Source organism: Stegodyphus dumicola, chromosome 8 (assembly GCF_044657685.1).
Source record: "Stegodyphus dumicola isolate Sdum_Otavi_A_Nest chromosome 8, ASM4465768v1".
NCBI classification, from domain to species: Eukaryota; Metazoa; Arthropoda; class Arachnida; order Araneae; family Eresidae; genus Stegodyphus; species Stegodyphus dumicola.
The window spans coordinates 98,764,743-98,786,762 of NC_140775.1; the positions used below are offsets into that span (position 1 = coordinate 98,764,743).

A 22,020-nucleotide genomic window follows, 5' to 3' on the forward strand; every position below is an offset into this window, starting at 1 on the left:
TAAATGGTGTGGATGAGCTTAGACAACTCAAATCAAACTAATCTGTCTCATGGGTGAAATTCTGAACATCTAGAAAAATTCATGAACAAAAGCAATATTGTCGAAAAATTCACATAACTTTTTTAATTTAATTTGTTAACAAAACATACAACTGTAAAATAAGTCATTCAAACTATTTAGAAATATTTTATACTACAGCCGATAAATGTGCTCTTAGCATGTGATACATTTTCAAACAAGCCTTTTTAAATAAATATAAAATACTACGGCAAGTTCGATAATCCGGAATTTAATGGTTCGACACATCCGATAAATTTATAATACAGCCATTTAATGTTGGATTATCCACACTCACATACATATACCGGGAATACCTCTGAAGTATTATTTTAAATGTGATTTTTTTTGGCAAATAAATGGACCAAGCAGTGTAAACATTTATTAATACTTGTTTCATCGCATCACATATGATGTAGGATCACAGAAAAAATAAACTCATTGCAGTAATGTTGTGCAGAATAATGGATCCAATACTGTATTTTCTGGAACTTAACCACTGTAGGAATCACAAAAGTCTTTGACTAGGATAATCATAAGAGATCCTGCTGTAGCAGTATCATCATCATTGGATATCAATCATACTCGGATCCGATAGTGATACTCAGGTCATTTCCAATGATTAATGTTTTGTGGTACCAACGATTGGTATCCAGGACAACTGAAAGATAAAATAAAGATACAATACAATGCAATAAAGGAAACACTGTTTTATATTTTAGATATAGACAATTTACATTTGCACTGAGAACCTTCTCTAAGACAACCATCAACGATTCCAGATCAGTTTGGTCTCTACGGAGGTGATCGTCTTAGAAAAGCAATGTTCAGTACTGATATTTATTTATGTTACAGAAATAACGATCACTTTTAGAGATGTCTGAAAGAGGCACTCCATTATTTGTATAACAATTAAAACTTTAATCTGTTGGTATTTACGCATTATCGTAACCACCTTAGTATTAGAAATCTTCAAAGTTTCAGAATACACCAAACTGTAGTAAACAATATTATTCAGGCAATCAATGTGCATGACAAATATTCAGTTTCCAACTTTGTCATTTTCGTGTACGTTCTTTTTGTTGTGTTCCAAATTCCAACAGCTTTTGTAGAAAAAATAATGATTACCTTTTTTTTTTTTCTGTCTTTGATTTTAAAATTTATGCTTGTAGGATTTTCCTATAATAGAAGAAAGACTTCTGCAGGAATTGAATTATTTTGCCGAAAAATCGCTAAAGCTTCGAATTCTTTCTCAAAGCGATCGCTGCGAAATTTTCAACAACACAACAAAAACTAAAGCCCGTTTGTAACTAGGTTTGCTATTGTCTTTTTGAATAAATATATATTTGAAACATAGAATATTTACGCAATAATATGTATATATGTAATATAATTTTTTATAATAAAAGTAATTGATTTTTTTCTTTCCGTAAAATTCGCCAAACTGCGCCAAGGTGGTTGCGATAGTACGTAAGTACTAATCTATACTACATTAAAAAACGACAACACAAGTTTATTGTAGGTATTATATTTCTCCCTTTCATTTATTTTTCCAGCCAGTGAAATTACATGTATTTTCAGAATGTCTTAAAAAATATATATGTCAGCAAGAATAAGGCGTTATTAAAACTTACAAAACTATATAATAAGATATTAGAGCTCTATTGCCTATTAAAGATAATTTTATTAGCATGGACTGCTTGTAAAATACACTTTTAATTTGCTGATAATTAGGCCTATGAAACCTAATATTTCCCCTCGATTCAGCAGGAGTTACAAAAGTTGTGTAAATGAAACCAAGAATATATTAAGCTCGACACCTCCAAAAGGATTATGACTTTTATGCTGTCAGCTAATTTTCGTTAAGCTCAAACATGTTATCACTGTTGCTAAGAAATCAAATTAAAAGCCTTTAACATTTTTAAGTAATTGCAGTGTTTAATTAACAGAAGTCAATTTAACTGGTAAGACAAATTAAAAAAAAATTTTAATCTTCTATGAACGAATAGGGAATCTGTTTTATCATAAACAGCTTTTATTGAATTTATTTCATAATTTAAAATTTAGCTCTTAATTTTTTCCAGAACTGTAAGAAAATTAAATTTCAAGAATTACTAAAAGATTCGTGAATTATTAAAGTAAATACAGGAATTACTTTAAAAAAATTAATAATAGAATCCTAACTTTCTTCCATTCTTAATCATTTAGTTGATAATAATTAACAAAAGAGTTAAGGAATAAAATATTAGTAAATAGACAGATCTCGGCATCTCGCGTTTTATGGAAAAAGTGATGGTAAAATTATTTGAAGGACACTTACTGACTTCTCCTGGTCTGACTTCCGTCTCTATTGTTCTGCACTCATTGTAACATTCTGGAACGGGCTCAAGAGTCCATAACTTGGTACCTTTAATCTGAGCTTGCCATGAAGGATTATTAACGTGATCAATCTGCAACGTAAAACTCATTACTGTATCATTTTTAATATTGTTTTTAAATATCAGTGAGATCATCATCTTATATTATTACCATTATAATTATAATTATTATCACTAGATATATTTTTGTAAGTGTTGCATGTAGAATAGCACAACAATATGCCGATGAAAAAATGTGGCAGCTTTCTCGTAAAAATCAGCGATTTTACATTAAAGAATGCAGTGAAAATACAGTCGAACTTGAGTGAAACGTACATTTAGAGAAAGAAATTATGTCTATAAGACCAAACAGTGTGTATCGATTTCGATTGGAATCAAAGAAAATAGTAATTATATCTCTAAAAAGCCTATGTATCCTTATATTCCATACTCTCAGTAAAGGCTTCGTATCTCTTTCCAAGTGACCTCCGGGTCTCGGAGAGATTAGCAGAGGGTTTTTGCCAGATTTGACGGGGTCTCGGAAGTAACAGCCAATCGTACAGCTTCAGAGTTTTCATTTTCATCTTGGCATTATCATCATAAGTGTCAACTTCTAGGGATTCAAACGGGTTATTTGTTGAAGTTTTAGGAACAAGTAGCCTGGACTGAAGTCTCTTGGCAAATTTTGTGAGAGTAATCCAATCTTTGTCTAAGATAGTTTGCCGTTGAGCAGTTTTAGAGTAATTTTTGCTAGTGATAGGCAATTTAACCTATTTCTTCAATATACCCCATTTCTTGAATTTTTTATTTTACTTCACGGATTTGGGAAGGATCAGCTTCCAGTGCCGTCTTCTTGAAACTATTTGGTTTGTTAGGATCTCTAAAATCATTATAGCGTCAATAACTTCAGCTTGTATAAACTTTAGAAAGTCCATTCCTAGCTTTCGTAGTATTGCAGTGACAGGGTTTCCAGTACACTTCTTTTATTGTGAGTCCTATCCTTACGCAAAGATAAGGTTTTAGCATTTCTTTCAGCTTCATTATCATCTTCACCATAACCCATATGATTAAGAACATTTTTCGCATGGGCGATATTAATAGGAAAGAGAATAGCATTCTTAATCCAGAAAAGAGAACATGTGAAAACACGATCCATAAACTTCACAAATAACATTGGCAGTATGCTCAGCAAATCTAAAAACACACTAAGCAATTTAATGCAGGCGATCGTATTTGAAACGGGAGCAAGACAGTGCATTCACCGTCGACGCCCTCTCCAAGCTGTCTTTTTATTTATTCAATCAATCAATACATGTATTGCCGGGCTATCGCTAATATGTGCGATTTTGCCGGCTCAGTGATAAATTTGCCATATAGGCACATGACATAACAGTCAGACGGAGTAAGAGAAGGTCTGAGGTGAAGATTTATTTACTTTTATTTCCACAAAAATTTATCTCATACGGAATTAAAAACCGTAGTAGTTATTAGAGAAATCTTTGTGTTGTGAATATTTTTTCCAAGTGTGTTGGATATTGCATTCTGTTTTGTATAATTTATTAGGAGTGAAGTTAAAAAAAAAGTTCTGATACATGCGCATTAATTTCTGTGAAGAAACTCGAACAGCGCAGACGTTTTAAAAATTAAGAAATTTTGTTTAGTATTGTTGCAATGGCGTTTACGCACCTGAACCTAACAGCTTGTGAAAATTGTTTGGGAAAAGTAGTATTGCCATCTAGTAACCTTTTTCACAACTAATACGGGCTATACGAAAAAGGTCTTGAAGAAATTAGTGCTGCCATCTAGTGACTCTTTTCAGAACCATATGCAGTGAGCAAGATATAAAAATGCAATTTTAAGAGAATAGTGCTACCATGTAACAGCACAGTTTGTATGTAAGCAAAGTGAAATGAATATTCTAGTTTTAAGCACATTATTTAAACATAAACAATCCAATTTTTGTGTATTTCGTAAAGTTATATCCATTTTGGTATTCAGACAAACAGAACGTTAAACACTAAGTGCTGTGTTTTTTGGTATGGGTTTTATTTTGCTTCCATTAAGAATGGCAGCATTGATTTTTAAATCTAAGTGTGCTTCAAGAAAAAAGTGTTCTTTAAAAATGCATAAACTGCAACGAAACAGAATTAATTTTAAGTTTTAATTTAATTCAGCAAATATAAACTATTTCAGAAATATGTATATTTATATACATTTTCGAGTTTAAAGACAGCACCAGGTTTTGTTATTCGATTACAGAAAACCACGGGATAACTGCTTAAGAGGAGGAATGATTTCATGGAGGGCTTTCTAAGAGGAACTGGCTCTTATCGACGTTACACCAAGAAAACGTTTATGCAGCCAGCCCGTTCGCATGGAATTGAACCCGAGACGGACACCCAGTATGTAGCGACATTATCGCTCGGCCATTCAATGCCCAAGAAGGAACTCTTCGCAAATGAATACAGTTAAGATGGACAATTAATTATGGGAAAATAAGACTGAGAAACTTAAATAGAAAGTATTTCAAAGACCAACTATTTTGTATATTTATGTTGCAATTAAAGAAGACCGAAAAAATATCGTCTGAGCCACTATTTCTCCTGTGAAACGAATTTAGCACTACTGAAATTAAATCATTTCATTCTTATAGGTTGCTCTAGTTATATCAACCCCATATCTTAATTCATTTACATTTAAAAATGCTCATAAAATTTTATCGTAAAAATAGAAGTAGCCTTTGTTTTAAGTAAACTTATAAATAATATAAATTAAAATTTGTTATTTACAGTACAATACAGCTTCACCATTTATGCATTAAACCAACGGCTGTCATATTTTTGTGTAAGAACATAAAAATGTGTAATTTAAAATCTGTGGAAAAATTCGACGTTAAATGAAAATTACTTAGGTATTGGAATTCAGCATTAAAAGTTCCGTTTCATCAGGGAACGTTTAATAAGGAGGGCGTTTGGGGACGTTGGTGAGGGGGAGGACGTTTAATTTCCTTTCTCAATATTGTCTAAAGGATTTAATATAATTATTAATTGTTCATGTAGGAGTACTATTATATAATTTATACTTGATTAGTTACAACATTTTATTACACAAGAATAGAAGGTACTTTTCCGTTTTGCCGGCGCAAGCGATAAAGTCGCCAATAATGGTACAACCGATGCCAAACGGAATATTCTCGCTGGTAACCTTTTACGCCTCATTCAGATAGTTCAGTTTTATGTCTAAGGCCATTTTCGGCAATTAAATCAATTAGGATGCAATCAGAGCGCTTACCCGGAGCCGAAAATATAGAAAAGGTAAAGTCAAGGGTTAAATTCATCAATTCTAATGAAAATGCATTAGCGAAGTAAAGCACTGCAGTTTTACATAATTTCTGAGTAAGTTATTCGTACGAATTGAAGTATTTCTTGCATTTAAACTTGTGTTCCAAATTAAGATTTAACTTGAAATTAATGTAGATAATTACTGAGAGCATTATATTTTTGTAGAGTAGTATACGTGAGATGAGATCGCTTGGGGTCACGTGATATGAACCGGCGAAACAGGATGTTGAACCATGAAAGCATAGTAAATTCTTAAATTGATGTCTTTTTATACATTTATTGTCTTTATTTATTGGCTTTTTATAAAATTTTAAGAGATATTAAAATGTTTATGCCTTCAAAAAAAAAAGAATTCTTAGGACTAACATTTTTTAAATATTTTTTGTGTGTATAATGTATGTTGTCGCCAATAAAGTCTGCTTGGCGAGATTTGCGCCGGCGAAAGGGAAAAGTACCGAATAGGTATAGTAAATTGCAGTTCAATAAATTGCAGTTCCTTAAATTCTCAGTTAATATTCCTGAAAATGCAAAAACATACTGGTTTCGCATTACTTACAGAAAATAAATAAAAAACTGGTATCTTTAGGAAATATTAAGATTACCGTAAAAAATGTTTTATTAACAATTGACATTGTAACAGACGATTTTTTTTCCAGCCTATGAACACACTGAAGATAAAAGTGAAATATGCTGAAGTTCTAAGACAGGAGCAGATATCCCTAAAAGGGGAAACAAAATATAGCGAACAATTTCTAAGAAGATTCCAAGCGGTTTTGTCTTACGTAATATGGTCATCTTAGAGAAAAGTTCGATAGAGATTTTATATAAAAGCTATGCAAAAATAAGTTCCCTTCTCCCTCTATTTTACGGCCAACCAGCGGCCGAGCGGTAAAATCGCTGAACACTGGTAGTTCGGTCCAAGTTTCGAATTCCGCGAACGGGCTGGCTGCATGGCCGTTTTCGTGGTTTTACCCATGTGTGTATACGAGCCAGTTTCCCTTAGAAAGTCCTCCACTAAGGCATCCCTCCCTTTAGACAAATAGCCCTCGAGGCTTTGCTATAATCACATACACACCCTCTATTTTACATTTCATACTAGCTTTGTCTGTTCCATATTCTTTGAATTTTCTCAAACCTCTACGCATGGTTCTAGTCAGATTTTAGACTTCCATGGAGACAATCGCCTTAGAGAGATAAAATTCACTACTGATGTCTTTTTATGTTTTATGAAAAACAGAGGCAGGTGGACTATATTATCGGATTCGTCATAAATATACGCTTATACAATACTTACGTGCATATGCGCGCCATAGCCTGGTGTGCCCATAAATATCCAATCAATATTCGTACTTTCTGACTGCAGAGGAAGAAAATAAGGTCTACGATAATGTTTCCTCAGTATGCTTCCGATTTTGCTATCACAGTTACTCCTGTGAAAAAGAAACAGATAAATGTTTTTTTAATTCCAAAATAAATAGTATAGTTATATGAAAATAATAATTTGGTAGTGAAAGAAATATGTTGTGACCTATTTGCAAAGACAGCGTTGGTAATTCAAGCTCTCAACAAAATTAAAGTTGGTAATTCAAGCTCTCAACTTCTAAATTCACAGTTTAAGATATTATTCTAACTTTTAACAATTACTTTTAGTTTTTAATATTATGATTTTTGACTATCATTTACATTTTATCATTAATTTCAGACGGGAATGATATCACAAGATTTTTTATTCTAATTTTTTATAGACAATTTTACTTTTCAAAATTCTGTAGCATACTGTAACATCATGAATGTGAGAAGACATTCTTACTTCCATGATAAACATTAACTGAGATACAAAAAACGATTCTGCAAAAGAACAAACGAGAGAAAGGAAAATGTATATTGATGGTGCTGCCATCTATCTGTTGTTCTCAACATAATTTAATACGACTTTCCCAAGAGATAAATTTTATTTAAAATATTCATATGTGCATCCCTAAATATTATTACAAAATAATAATAATAAATATGTTATGGTGTTTATTTTGCGATATAGTCCATTTTTATTTAGGGAAAATATTGCAGTTTAGAATAAATGGCCTCCCCCCCGTGAGTAAGTAAGCAGCATTGTTTGCCCAAAAAATTACTCTTAAGTAAAATACTAATATTTCAGCAAAATCAGTTAAACCTAGTTAAATCACTGATTTAACTACTGTTAACAAAACACTGATTTTTTCTATTAATTTTTTCATAATTTTTCGTTAGTTGCATTAACTGTAAAATGCATCGAGCATTGATTTAAAACATTGATAACATATTTAGCATTCCTCGCAACATAAAAAACTGGTAAATTAATGGGAAAAAAATAATGTAATTATTATGCATCAATAATTTTAAAAGAATTCATTACATTCAATAATTTTAAAATCACATAATTTTAAAAGAATTCATTACATTCAGAAAACGAATAAATTGTTCTGAATGATTATTAGCATATATTCAAATGTTCTTTACAAAACTTACAAAAGTAAAAATATTTAGAATTTGGTTCATTTCTGACCAAACACTGATTAAAGTAATTTCTTAATTTATATTACTTAAATTTATGATATTAAATATGATTAAAGGAAATTACTGCTTGTTATCATTGAAAGAATTCTCTCAATGATTATCTGATTACAGCAAAACACCAGTAAGGCTATGTGGATAAATTACAGGGTATCTTCTTAGACGACTTTCTAAAGGAATCTCGCGCGCATTGAAGTTACGCACGAAAGAAAACCACAAAACCCTCTTCATAGCCAACCCGTTCATTAAAGATCTGAACCCGGGTTGAACTACCAATGTTTTAATCCACTTTTACTTGTAAACTGCCATGTCCTCATTCTGTCAAAGGAAAAACGTTTCCATACAGTATTAGAGGAGGAAACGATACTATGAACAAATTGCTGACATTACGTACGTTGAAAAAAAGTCATTCGTAAAAACTTTAAAAAATGTGCTTATTAAGGTCATTTACAACTTAAACCAGCATCAAAATGCGCGTTGATTTCGCTTTTGAGGAGCACTCTGCATGCTGCTTTTACATTTCTTTCAAACTATTTGGTAAAGGATTTTATTTTATTTTTTTGCAGCAGAAGAAAATTCTGCACTGATGTTTAAAACAGCCAAGAATATATTAACAGTTTTATTTCATGATATTTTTCCCAAAAACTTTAATCGCGAAAACTATAACTCTACCTTCATCGGTACATGATGCTCAGTTCAACCATCACTTGATGAGTCTCAACTAGTGTTGGACCATCTGCTCCGGAACTGATTCAAAGAATAGATTTCACTTTACTGAGTGAAATTTGCTTCAATTCGAGAAAATGGAGTTGCAGCTATTTTACAGTTCACGAAGTATTCTTGTTGGATGAGTACCGGAAATAGAAATTTGCTATTCGTTCACAAACTGATTCACTTTACTGAGCAAGCTTACGCCTGATTGGCGAAAAATGGATAGAACTCTTGTTAGAGTGTCCCAGAAATGTTCGAATTCCGTTTTAGAGGAGAAAAGAATATTTATTCAAAAGAATATTATTTCAAATGTGAATTTAATTTTATAATTTTCCAACATTAAAAAAAAATGTTGTAGAGGTTTTTGTTAGTTTTGTGTAAAAAGAAGGTTTATAGGGACTCTGAAACTATAGCTTAAAGAAATCAGTTGAAGAAGTTAGCGTTTCATTGAGTCAATTCTTCCAGTCACACTTCGTTCGCTTTTTATCGCTCTTCGTTCCAACCTCGCTAATCGATCTCGATCCTACTGCTTATTCGATTCTTTGCGCTCTTCATTCCATCATCACTAACCGCTCTTGATTCACTCGTTGTTCCGGCTCTTTTTCATCAAAGTTATTGTTAGTGAGTGGTGAGTCGTAAAAAAAGAATTAATTTCTATCAGTGAGTGAACCATCCTGATCCCATAAAAGAGAGGTTTTGCCCATTTCAACCAGTTCCACTCTAACGCCAATAAAGTCATATTCAGCTTTGCTGTAGAAGAAGACTAGTTTTATATCAATTACGGTTTACCGTCGCATGCAATATCAAATAATGATTAAATTATTATTTATGATTTTATGTTAAATTAATACTTTGTATTAATTTTAAAATGAAAAAATTTGTATTAACATGATTTAATTAAGTAAAAGTTATATATTTTTGGATATATGGAACGTAAATATTCATTCATTTCATTATATAATGGCTTCGTTTTGCCTTGATTTGATTTATGTAGGTACTACAGGAACGCTAAACTAACATAACATTTACTTACGTTTTTATGCCAGGCAAAAATTGAGTACATGACTATTGTTTATCAAAACATTTCTCAGTCATAAATAGGAAGACCTGAGCAAAATACGTATTAATTGCATATGTGAGGAAGAAAATTTTAGCATTTCGGCTGTTCTGGTTTACTTTAACAAAGAATATACAGTTAAAAAGAATAAAATAAAGTGATCCTCACTCATTATTTCTGATTATTTGAGTCTACATATGAGATGGTCTTCCGAGAAAGATAATGTTCAATACCTATATTTATTTATGTTCTCAGCAATGAAAGTCACCTTTGGTGGTAGTCCTTTTCGTCAAAAGATCACTACGAAAGTGTTCATTGTATTTTTATTTTCTTTAACCAAAGTGAAAAACACACTTATTTAGACAAAACTGAATCATGGAATTATTTTTATTAGTCTACATTAGTTCTTATTAGTCAGTCTAGATGAAAAATAAGACAGTGAAATTAACTTTTACTTACATAGACCCTGAAACTAAACTCAAAATTAATTTTTCTCCAACAGAAAAATGATAGAGATATGATATGTATTTGGTCATATGATATTTGGTCTATTTTTTTAATTATTTCTATTTTTTATTTTCTATAACTAGTGCTTATTATAGTGAAATATTAATAATTGCAAAGGAAAAACGGATTGCGTGCTCATTTTCCAAATCTTACAAGCTATGCATTTACCAACTAATATGTGATAGCATGTTAATAATTTATTGTGATGATAGAATATTGAATTAAATTAGAGAGATATGCATGATTTCTTATATGTATAATTTATTAATCTTATGGTGTAATAATTTATATGTATTACACCGAAAGCTCCTTGTGAAGATAGTCATCATAGAAAATGTCCTGTTTAATACGATTATTTGACTATTTTCTTAGACGAACTGGTCGTAGTCTTAGGAGGTCAACCAGCAGCCGAACAGTAAAGTCGCTGAACACCGGTAGTTCTGTCCGAGGTTCGAATTACACGAACGGGCTGGCTGCATGGACGTTTTCGTAGTTTTCCTCATGTGTAACGTGTATACGAGCCAGTTTCCTTCAGAAAATCCTCCACGAAAGCATTCCTCCCTTTAGGCAGATAGCCCTAGTGTGCTTTGTTATAATTAAATAAACTAAAGCAAACTATATTCTTAGGAATGAGAGATTTTACTGGATTTCTTATTGCAAACCAATAAATACACAAACATCTGAACTAATTTTATAAGCAATAAATATGTCATAAGTATTCATTTCAATTATGTTGATAACTAATTAAAATTATATACATTCTGTTGTTTCATGTTTTTACATTATTTAAATCAGTAATGATCAGTTTCTGGATATATAAGGCCAGCTTAAGATGAGTGTTGTCTCTGCAGCCCACACAATATATTTCCGCTTACAAATATTTAGAATTAAAGCTTGAAAAGATATTTATTACACACATATTATTTATACGTATAAAAACCGACTCTCTCTACGTAAAACTACCCGGCAATTTTTTTTTTTTTTTTTTTTCCCGGCAGGGAAAGAAACAAAAATGAAATGGCATTATCAGAAATCGTCGGTAAACATTAAATTGCCAACCATAGGGTAACCTTAAATACAGTGAAACTTCACATAGCAACCAATTCCTATGATAACTGTCTCTAAAAATGAACGATATTTCTGAGGACATAAAAACATTAAAAAAAAAAAAAAAAAAATCTGAAAGGTTTCAGATTTTAAATTACGTCGAAAGGGGCGTTTTTTAAACATTTTGTCTGTTACCTTTATTTATTAAATATCACGTTCACGAATTTTATTGTTTTTAAACAATAAAATTCAGTTCAACAGCAATTTCGTAAAACAGTTTTAAATTGAGCCTATCTTTAGAATTTCCGATACAGAGTCTCGTGCGCTGGAGATAAAAACGTTTATTTCTGTACAATGTTGCCACTGCTCGCTTTAAAATCGTTGAGTTTGTTAATCAAAAATTCGTTAAAGTTTTACAAAATATGACATCGATAATAAAACAAATTCCAAATTTCAAATTTGGGCTTCCACATGCCCATATTCGCAGGAGGATTACGTCATTCAAAATTCGATGGCTCTATGTACCGTTGTTTTATCACAATGCGAGAAATATACACACACTTATGCAGATTTTTCATTATTTCATTTCTTCAAATATAATGCAGGACTCTAACATTTGGTGGCAACAGTTTGAAAAGTGAAACGGACATTTATAGTAAACCAACGCAAAATCGCAAAACGAAAGCAATAGTCCTTCAGGGACAAAGACCCTTTGGATTATTAAACTCTGGCGTTCAATGTCACCACTCCACAGAAGGCCAATATCATGTGAAACCGTAGGTGGTCATCTTGAAGAGAATTTATTATATTTCAAAGTAATAATAAAACATTTAATATTGGATTGGCGAGAAAGTGATTTCATTTTGCACAAATAGAAAATGATATGTTCGTTTGCTCTTCTTCTGTCAATCATATATATTTTTTTTCTTTTGAGATTTGGCAGCTGGCACTTTTAGGTTTGGAAATTGATTCCGTGTAGTTTTTTTTTACAACTGTTAGTTTACTTTCAGTTTTAACATATAGTGCAAAATTAAACATTTTCGACACATTTTACTTTTTTATTTTCATAAAGACAAGAAAGCAGCTGAGCCTCGTAAAGAGATATGTGAAGTTTATGGTGTTGATTGCTTAACACCATAAACATGTGTCAGAACTGATTTAAAAAATTTCGTTCTTCTTATAACGAATCGTAATATAAAACTGTGCGAGAGACTGTAAAAACGTTAAAAGCATTACACACAGCAATTGAAAATCACGTAAGATATCTTGAACTCGTAAAGAAGCTCAATGTTTCGTTATAGAAAGAAATTCACTTAACACTACCTATCAATTCTTGTGATACGCATTTCATACGTAATGCAGTCGACCCTTTTTTTAAACGAATCATCGCTGATGATGAAAAATGGATCATCTACTACAATAACATGAATCGAAAGAGATCTTGTCCAAGCATGATAATCAGCGCAAATCAAATCAAAAGCTCAATTGCATCAGAGAAAGATTATGCTGTCAATTTGGTGGTATTATAAAGGAGTTGTGTGTTTTAAGCTGCTTCCAAGTAACCAAACGATGAACTCAGATGTTTATTGCCGACAACTTATGAAATTGGTGGAAGCTATAAAAAAGAAAAGGACAAAAGGACAGAATTGACAAATCGCAAAGGAATCGTGTTCCACCACGACAATGCGAAAGGCCTCACACATCTTTAGCAACACGTAGAAATCACTGGAGCTTGGTTGGGAAATGATGTCGTATCACCATATAGCTCCGACCTTGAACCATTGGATAATCATTTATATCAAAACTTCTTAAATGGTAAAAATTTCAGTAATAACCATGACCTCTTATCGCACTTGGTTGAGTTTTTTGCTGATAAAAACCAGAAGTTTCACAAGCGCGGAATCATGAAGTTACTAGAAAGATAGCTAAAAGTAACCGAACAGAATGGAAGAATTTTGAAAAATTAAGTTCCATTTTATATGGAAACAAAATGAGTTTTATTTCTCACTGAGGAACTGAAGTTACTTTCTTGCCAAACCGATTATAATATGAGATATTTACTAATAATGCTTGGATAATTTTTCATGGTAAAAAGAATATTAATAAAGAGTGAATAGCTTAACAATAGTTTCATTTTAATTTATAAACATGAATATAGTATTTCTTCTGGTTTCTCAGAGAAGTTTCGTATAAAAATAAAGGTAGAAACGCTATGAAGGAACAGATTTGCTTGCTCAGAAAATTATTATTACTTATAACACAAACATTCATTAATTACTTCAAAGAGAAATGATGGAGATCTACTTATCAGATATTATATGTTTGCTTCTCCCGTAACAAACGTATTTCAAAACGATAATCACTTTCATGCCACGCATGTTGTAACTGCAGAAGAGTTTTGGAATGCACTATTCCGACAATTAGAAGTGAAATTACTTACAAAGTAGCGAGTTACGGTAACATTAATACGGATAGTCAATTTTGTTATTCTTGCTGTGTCCTGTAAAAAAATAACATCGCAAACTACTCTTTGGCCGCTAGTGATTTAAATCAATGAAAATTTGAAAATGCGTAAATAACCATTTCAATAAATAATTTAAATTCGAAAGCACATAAAAAGCTTAGAAAAATTTCCATTTCAACCTTTAGGTGCTTTTAAGTTCAAAAATCCACTACTGGATAAGCGTTCAGCAGAGAAACTTATAACTCTACCAATACCCTGAGTAACTGCAAATCCCTTATGAAAATTTAGAGAAATGGGTAATTTGATCAACAAGAAACTTCCGATAACAGTTAAAGCAGCTTAACAGTTGTCGCGCAAATCCGAAACACAAACGTATTTACTGAGGCATGCACAACCACTGATAACAAACGCCACATTTCTCCGTAGAATTCAACGGGAATTGTTTCGCTAAGTTATAAGCTTCTTACAGGACTGTTACTTCTGGAGATTAAACTCTCAATACTGTACTTTGCGGTCCGTCGAAAGAATAAATATTTTTCGTCTGGATACGGCATTCAGAACGGGCATTTAATAGTTGAGTAGATTAGCACAGCTAAATCGTAATACAATAGAATCGAGAAGTTGGAATTTATGTGTCCTTTGCGCCATTAATCGATACTGGTAAGGAATTCTCTAGATAAACTGTATAAGTATCATATGAAATCAAACAATTTGCTCCGAATAAATATAATGCCCCTCTCTGAGACGACCTCCCACGGTTCTAGACAAAATTGGCCCGCTGTATCAGAGATCATCAAACACCGATGCTAAACCGACTTTTAAAACTGAAGTTTATTTACGTTCTCAGAAATACTGGTAATTTTAATCGGTGATCGCCTTAATGAGGGAAATTCCAGGACAGAGTCAGTGTATTTCTTTTTATGGCTTTTTCCGGTCTTAAAATCACGTTTCTTGCGCGACTTAGTAATTGGAAATTTCTAAAATTTGTGTATTGATATGTTCTATTTATGTAATTACATATTATATTAATTTGTTTCTGACTACTCTGCTTTTGAAACTGTTTATCTTTTTAGTCACCTTAAAATTCCAAAAATGTCTCTTATAGCATTTTTATTTATTTTATCACAGTGTTAATCATTTATACTTTTTATTCCACAACCTAAACCTAAATAAAAACTCCACATAAAAAGTGAGTTTTTCTTCACAGTGCATTTACTCATATTACCTTTATTTACTGACCGTCTCCTTCTGCAGTTTTCCTTGTAGAATCGATTTATTATTATCCTGATATAGAATCTTGAACACTGGTAGTTAGTCCCATGATTGGTGAACAAGCTAGTTGCAGAGGCTCTTTCGTAGTTTTCGTTCATGTGTAATGTCACCAAGATTCATATCAGATTTCTCCACGAATTCCTTCCTTCCCTTACCCAAAAGTCACGGTTTTCTTTGTCATAATTAAATAAATCCAAATCTCTTCTTTTACGCATCTTCAACTGTAGAATTATTATTATTATTATTATTTTATTATTATTTGAAATGGAAACCGGAAAAATTACCCTTGCTAAGAAACTGAACCCAAGACACTGAAACTTTTAAATGGACCCGCTGACCGCTACACTAACAACCATATATAAGAAATAAATACTTTTAATAGTTTATACCCTAGGTCTTTTTTTTATTTGAGGTATCGATTCTTCATAAAATAGGCCTAGAAATGAAATTTTATCTTCATCCAGTCGAAAGTTTTACTTCAAAGAGCTGTAAAATTTATGAAAATTACCTTAATAAAAATTACGATTGTTTGCTATGTTGCTCATTAATGAAAATTTATTTTTATGACGTACGTTGACAAGTTTCTCAATTTTAGATAGATATTTGGAAGCCAGAGGCCTAGTGGGCAAATAATTTTACTTTTTAAATTTAAAAAATTTATTTGTGCTAATTTTTCCATTGAATGTCTACATTTGTTTACTAGCTCTACAGTTGTTCAGGCTAGAGTATTACAATTTCCTTCTATACTCTTTATCTTTGTATGCGATAACTTAACTGCTATTAAAATAATACAAATAATAAAATTGTACATTTATTGTTTAAATAAAATTTATACATTTCTTATTTATTATTTAAATAAATTCCTGTTTTATGTATTATTTAAATAAAACTTGCAGAAATGTTAGCTATTTTTGGATCAGAAAACATTAGAAATCAATAATACTGCGCTGAGATTTGAGCCACAGATCTTATTTTTCGTTAGCCAAAAGTACTACCATTTACAGCACGCAAGGGGAAAGGTAACAGTTTCTTATATTCTTTCCCATTTAAGGAAGTGAGGAACAAGACCCAGTAGCTCAAATCCAGATGGCAACGAATTATCGTCCACAACATTTTAGGCGAGTGGCCACTGTAGAGATATTAGGTATGTTCACAACAATAAACATGAGAAATGAATTATACCTTCGCAACGATTCGAACCATGGATCTTTGGAATTCTAGTCCATTGTGCTATCAATTGCAATATTATAGCAAGCACGGGGAAAGGCAGTAATTTCTCATAAACTGAAATATTGTTTAAATAATCTTTAAAATTTCTTTAAACAAAATTTCATAATAAAATAAAATTTGTAACTGCTTATTTAAATAAAAATATAATAAAAATAATTCTTATTTATTTGCTCATATTTCTCCTCTAAAATAAGCCACATATAATTTTACAATTAAGCTGTTCAGAATTCAGATATACTCACCCATAATACACAAACGTAAAAGAACTAAAAGTATTTAAAATTTTTTTAAACAGTGAGACTAATATTCCCGTTTTTAATGCTTGCGTTGGAGAAAAATGAAATTAGAAAATCTAGCATAGTTTAATACCTACAAAAATGAAAAGCAAATTTTTCATCTTTTTTAGAAAATTCATGTTTCCTAATTTTATAGGTCTCCTCTTTATGATCCCAGATAAATTAAGATACTATTCTTTAGGAGCCTGTATGACTGCTGAGAAATTATAAAGTGCTTCATTTAAAGATAGATAGCTTTTACAGAAGCCTTTTTCAAAGAAACTAATCTATCAGCGACCGACCGTAAGACTGCTAAACACTGGTCGTTCGATCCAGGTTCAAATCCCTGCAAACGGCTGGCTGCGTGGGAGTTTGGTTTTTTTTTTTCAAGTGGAACATAAAATTGGCAAGTTTCTCATAAAAAACCCTCTACGACATGCTTCCTCCTTACTTAGGCAAACCTCGTGTACTATAGTTCAAATAATCCAATCCAAAGACAATTAATTTTAATTTAAGTATGAATATGGCGATAAAAAACAGCCTGCATTTAATCGAACGCGGAAAACCATGAACGAGTTGTCTGCTTAAGAGAAGGTTATTTCCATGAAGGACTTTCTAAGGAATACTAACCCGTTTTTAGGTTATACATGGGGAAAACTACGGAAAAGCTATGCAGCCATTTTTCTTGAGGTATTCGAACCAGTCTCAAAATGCTTCTGTTTAAGGTATTAACCACTCGCTTATTAATGGATCTAGTTTTGCTGTTAACCTTATCATAGTTCACAGTATAAGTTTTAGCTGTTAACTGGGCTTGACTATTTTGCTGCTCTTTCATCAAAAGTAGGCAGGAGACTTTCACTAATTATCAGCTGACATATTATACTCATAGACACAAAATTGAAAGAATAAACACTTAAAATTCGAAAACTTAAAATATCAATTTTTATTTCTTGCAACGTTTAAATAATAAAAGCCGAATGCATTTTGCGAAACAATACCCCCAACAGGCCTGGCACCATTACTTTCGCATTCTAGGCGATTGATGCCTTTGGCATCAACCATAACATACTTCTGTTTATTTGATTAAAAACAATATTTTTAATATTTAGCATCTCTTATTTCCTATTATAAATCTATATGTCTTTTGTAAAGTGATGAGTCAAAAAACTTTCCCACTTTTTTTTTTTTTTTTTTTTTAAATCGAACTGACTACAAGATTTCAGTGAGAATATTCAAAACTTTTGTCCATGGATCCCATGTTTAACGAAATAATACATTATTTTAGAGTTTTAAACTTGTCACTTCAACGTGGGATCATCCCCCTTGATAGCAATTTGGCTGCGCCCTCCGAAAATCAGCGTTTTAGGGGGTTTTCGAAGTCGCCTATGCTTGGAACCGGGCCTGAGTGTGAAATTCATTTGCCACGAGAAAAAATTCTGCTCACTGACATTAAGTTGAAACTAAATTTTCTCGTAAGATAAATAGAAGCTTAATCTATAGGGACATTAAAAAATAACTAACTGGATTTTAGATGAATATCATTTATTTTATGTTAGAAATGCAGTCGTATCCTCGTATGCGATGATTCATTAACGGAGCTTATATTATTAGTAGTTTATCACACTTTAATTATTTTTTTCCTTTTGAAAATTAAAGAATGAAATCTTTATACACTTTAAAATTCACACCGAGTGTTTGTTTATTTGAACAACACAAGCGGCTGACCACAGAAAGCAGATGAGATCTATCTGACTGTCGGCTTGATGGTATAGATACCTTTACCTTCCTTCTTCCGATGCCTGCAGTACGTTTTAGGGAAAACTGTTTCATATTTGCATTACACATAAGAAAAAACATGCAATTACACAAGGAGCAAGTTTTACCCATCCTGCCATCGGTGTGCCCCAATGGTAAGTTAAGTACAGCCCCAATGGTAAGTTAAGTACAGCCCCAATAGTAAGAAAGTGAAATCTAATATAGCATACGTTCCCAGATTGTTCTCTATCAGCAATCAACACAAATACACGAGCGCGATTCAGACTATAAAAGTATATGATACTATATATATAACAATAACTGCATTTTTCTTCGTTTTATCATCTTTTGATGAAAAGGATAGAACATTTCCTGATTAACAGAGAAAGAGAATGGATCGTATTGGCATAATATAGCTCGCAGTAAACATTTTTGTTACTTTATTTAATTTTTGTAATTTTACTCCGCAAAATTTATTAATGAAATTTTACTGCATTTGTATGTTACACAGTTATCGCGTTATGTTGAACGTTCGCTTTTATTGCCGACATACTCTCCACGAATACTGCATATTAATTGAATATAAATCAAATGAAAAGGAAGTTTTAGAAGGTCACCAAAATATTACGGTAGAACGTTACTTTTATTTTACGAAACACATGTTTAGTCCTTTGATCACGCTAGATGAGTTGTATATCCAATGAACTTGTGTTCTTCAGCTGTCCTTCTAGGTCAGCGGATCTTCTACACCGTATAAATTTTCCTTCGGGGTATGTTAAAGATGCTGTGTTTGTGCGACCTTTGCCCCCAAATATACGTAATCTCAAAAGCGGCATTGGTATTTCTATAGTGACAGTAACAAAGAGATACACTGAAGAAAGTACGATAGAATTTGAATACCACATTAATTCGCGTTCTCCTCCTCCATGTCATTTTAAGCGTATGATTTAGAAAGTTTTAGTCGAATAATCAGCCGCACAATTTCTGAAATCTCTCCGACTGGTATTGCATTTAGAGTGCGTTCATTCAATTTTCAGGTTCCGAAACGAGATTATTATTTTCCTCCCAATGGTGATAAAATGATAAATGGAGCTTTAAACGGTAGTATTTTGCGAAATGAACATCTGAGCAAAAATAAGTCCTAACCGTCTAGTGGATTAGACGGCAAACAAACAACAGTATAATACTGCATTCTGTAGAACGACTGGAAAAATAAATCATTCGGTCGGAATTAAAAAGGGAATTGATATAAAAATCAAGAACATTACTCTTTAGAGATTCAGTCTTCAGGATGCGTTCATAAAGACGGAATTAAAAAATGGATTTTATATTCCGTTGGAGTAGACACATCTTTCCGAAAAGGCAAGACAGTTGCAAAAGAGAAATGCTACTTCAATTGCCTTTTCCCTGAAGTTCATTTCTTCCTTCTAGATATACTCTACAGTTACTTCGGCATTCACGTCTCAAGTGTACATTTGCCAAAATATTACTGTCACTTCAAGTGCGTCAGTTTAATTTCAAACCTTTTGAAACCATGCAATACAAGAGTATAGGGCGTAATTATATCACAGAATTTAAATTGCTAAATGCTAAAATATGCTAGAATGAATGGTATTAATGTCAAGGAAAGAGAGTATTGAATTGAATCAAATCTTAACTAAGCAGAGAAAAAAAAATTACAAGCAACAATGATTTTAAAAAAGATAAATTTTAGGGAACCCGAAACGGGAAATAATACAAAAATTCTTCACGAAATGTTTAATTATGTAACATTGTAAAATATAAGAAATAAAAAAATAGCATAAAACTACTTTTTAAGAACAATAATTAATAATAAAACTGTTAATACACAATCTTAATTATATAAATTTTCTTTTCCCGTCACTAGTAAAACTATATGCACCTTGTAATTTTCACCTTCCAATTTTCAGGCTGCGAAATCAATATATTAAAGGGGCAATACTGGAGTAAATACGATACATTCGAAAAGTACTTCCTGTGACTAGGAAATCAAGCATGAACATTCTTTAGCAAAATATTTTTAAACAATTTTCTTCTTACTTCATGTATTACCGGTCACGTTCTGTTTCTATATTTAAATAAATAAACTACTTTTAAATCCTATTAATCATTTTTAGTGCCCTGAATCTAAATTTATAATAATTTTTGGATACAGAGAAATCTCTCATGGCGATTATCACTGTAGACTGCCGTCTCTTAAATTGACCAGTTTTTCCAAAAACATTATTAAGTATTGGTATTGAACATCATTTCTTGAACATGATTCCCTCTATTGATCAAAATAGTCTGGAACCGGATTGTCATCTTGCACAGTCATCTTGTATTAGCAGTATTAAAATATGAAATCTAGCAAATGCAGTTATCACTCTCACTTTAATACTAATTTATAATATATAAACAACTAGCCGTTGAGAAATACATGTGCAAACAAAATTCAACGATCTCCCTCTAACAAAAATCTTAGAAATACCGATAACGTTCATAAATGGTCGTGTTAGAGAGATGATCATCACGAAAAGTTTAAGCATATTTACTTTATTTCCCTAAGTATTGAATACTTCTGTCTACCTAATTCGAAGTAAGGTTTCCGAAGATGCACAAATTAATATTAGGAATTAAAATTACGCTTTATAATGAAACATTACAGAATATCTTTTTTTTTTTTTTTTTTTTTTTTAAATCGAGGTGCAAACTGCAGTAAATATCCAGTGACCTACTTATGGAAACATTTGCTGTCAATGCAACTACGAAGAGATGACTGTAATATTCCAGCGTGCTATGCTTCAGCCGAGGCCAAGGACTTGTCAATCTGCAGACAGCAGTTTCTCCATGCACGTGCTTCTCATTCTGAAGTCAAAGAGTAGCTTTCATTGTTATATCTTCCTTTCAAATCAACAGAATAGGAAATAAGGACTCAACTTCAAAACACTCTTGAAGTATACGTTTCTGTATTGTGATCACGTTTCCTGCATAACATCAGAAATCAAGTCAGCAATCTTTTTCTGAGGTGACATAGACTTCAACCTTTGAATTCCATAAAATTTTATTTACATGATAAGAACTTTTACCTCACAATAAAAAATAATGCAATTCCTGAGCCAGGTAATAATCACGTCATTATTTTATTTTATTTCAATGTATTGAAATTTTCAAGATAAAAGCCCAGAATCAATTAATAATCTTCGGCTTGATGTAACTTTTAAAAATAGAACAAATATTTTTCTAGCAATGAAACGTTTACAGTGTCTGAGTCCGAAGATTTCATACCAATGAAAGTTTTAACGTCCCTTACAGGCATATAAATCTGTACAGTAAAACCTTCTAAATACACGGACTCTATGGAAATACAGCCATGATGGGTGTTCATGAAATCCAA

General features: G+C 31.9%; 1 protein-coding gene across 1 annotated transcript in view; it reads right to left on the reverse strand.

The window, feature by feature from the left end:
- Positions 1-417: 417 nt before the first annotated feature.
- LOC118180934 (bifunctional arginine demethylase and lysyl-hydroxylase JMJD6-like) overlaps positions 418-22,020 on the reverse strand; it is an 80,242-nt gene continuing 58,639 nt past the window's right edge. The window contains exons 3-5 of the mRNA XM_035350015.2: positions 7,050-7,185; positions 2,378-2,507; positions 418-718 (exon numbers count right to left, since the gene is read on the reverse strand). Of these exons, the coding sequence (XP_035205906.1) occupies positions 633-718; positions 2,378-2,507; positions 7,050-7,185 (352 nt within the window). The 3' untranslated portion in view covers positions 418-632. The remainder of the gene's footprint in view (positions 719-2,377; positions 2,508-7,049; positions 7,186-22,020) is intronic.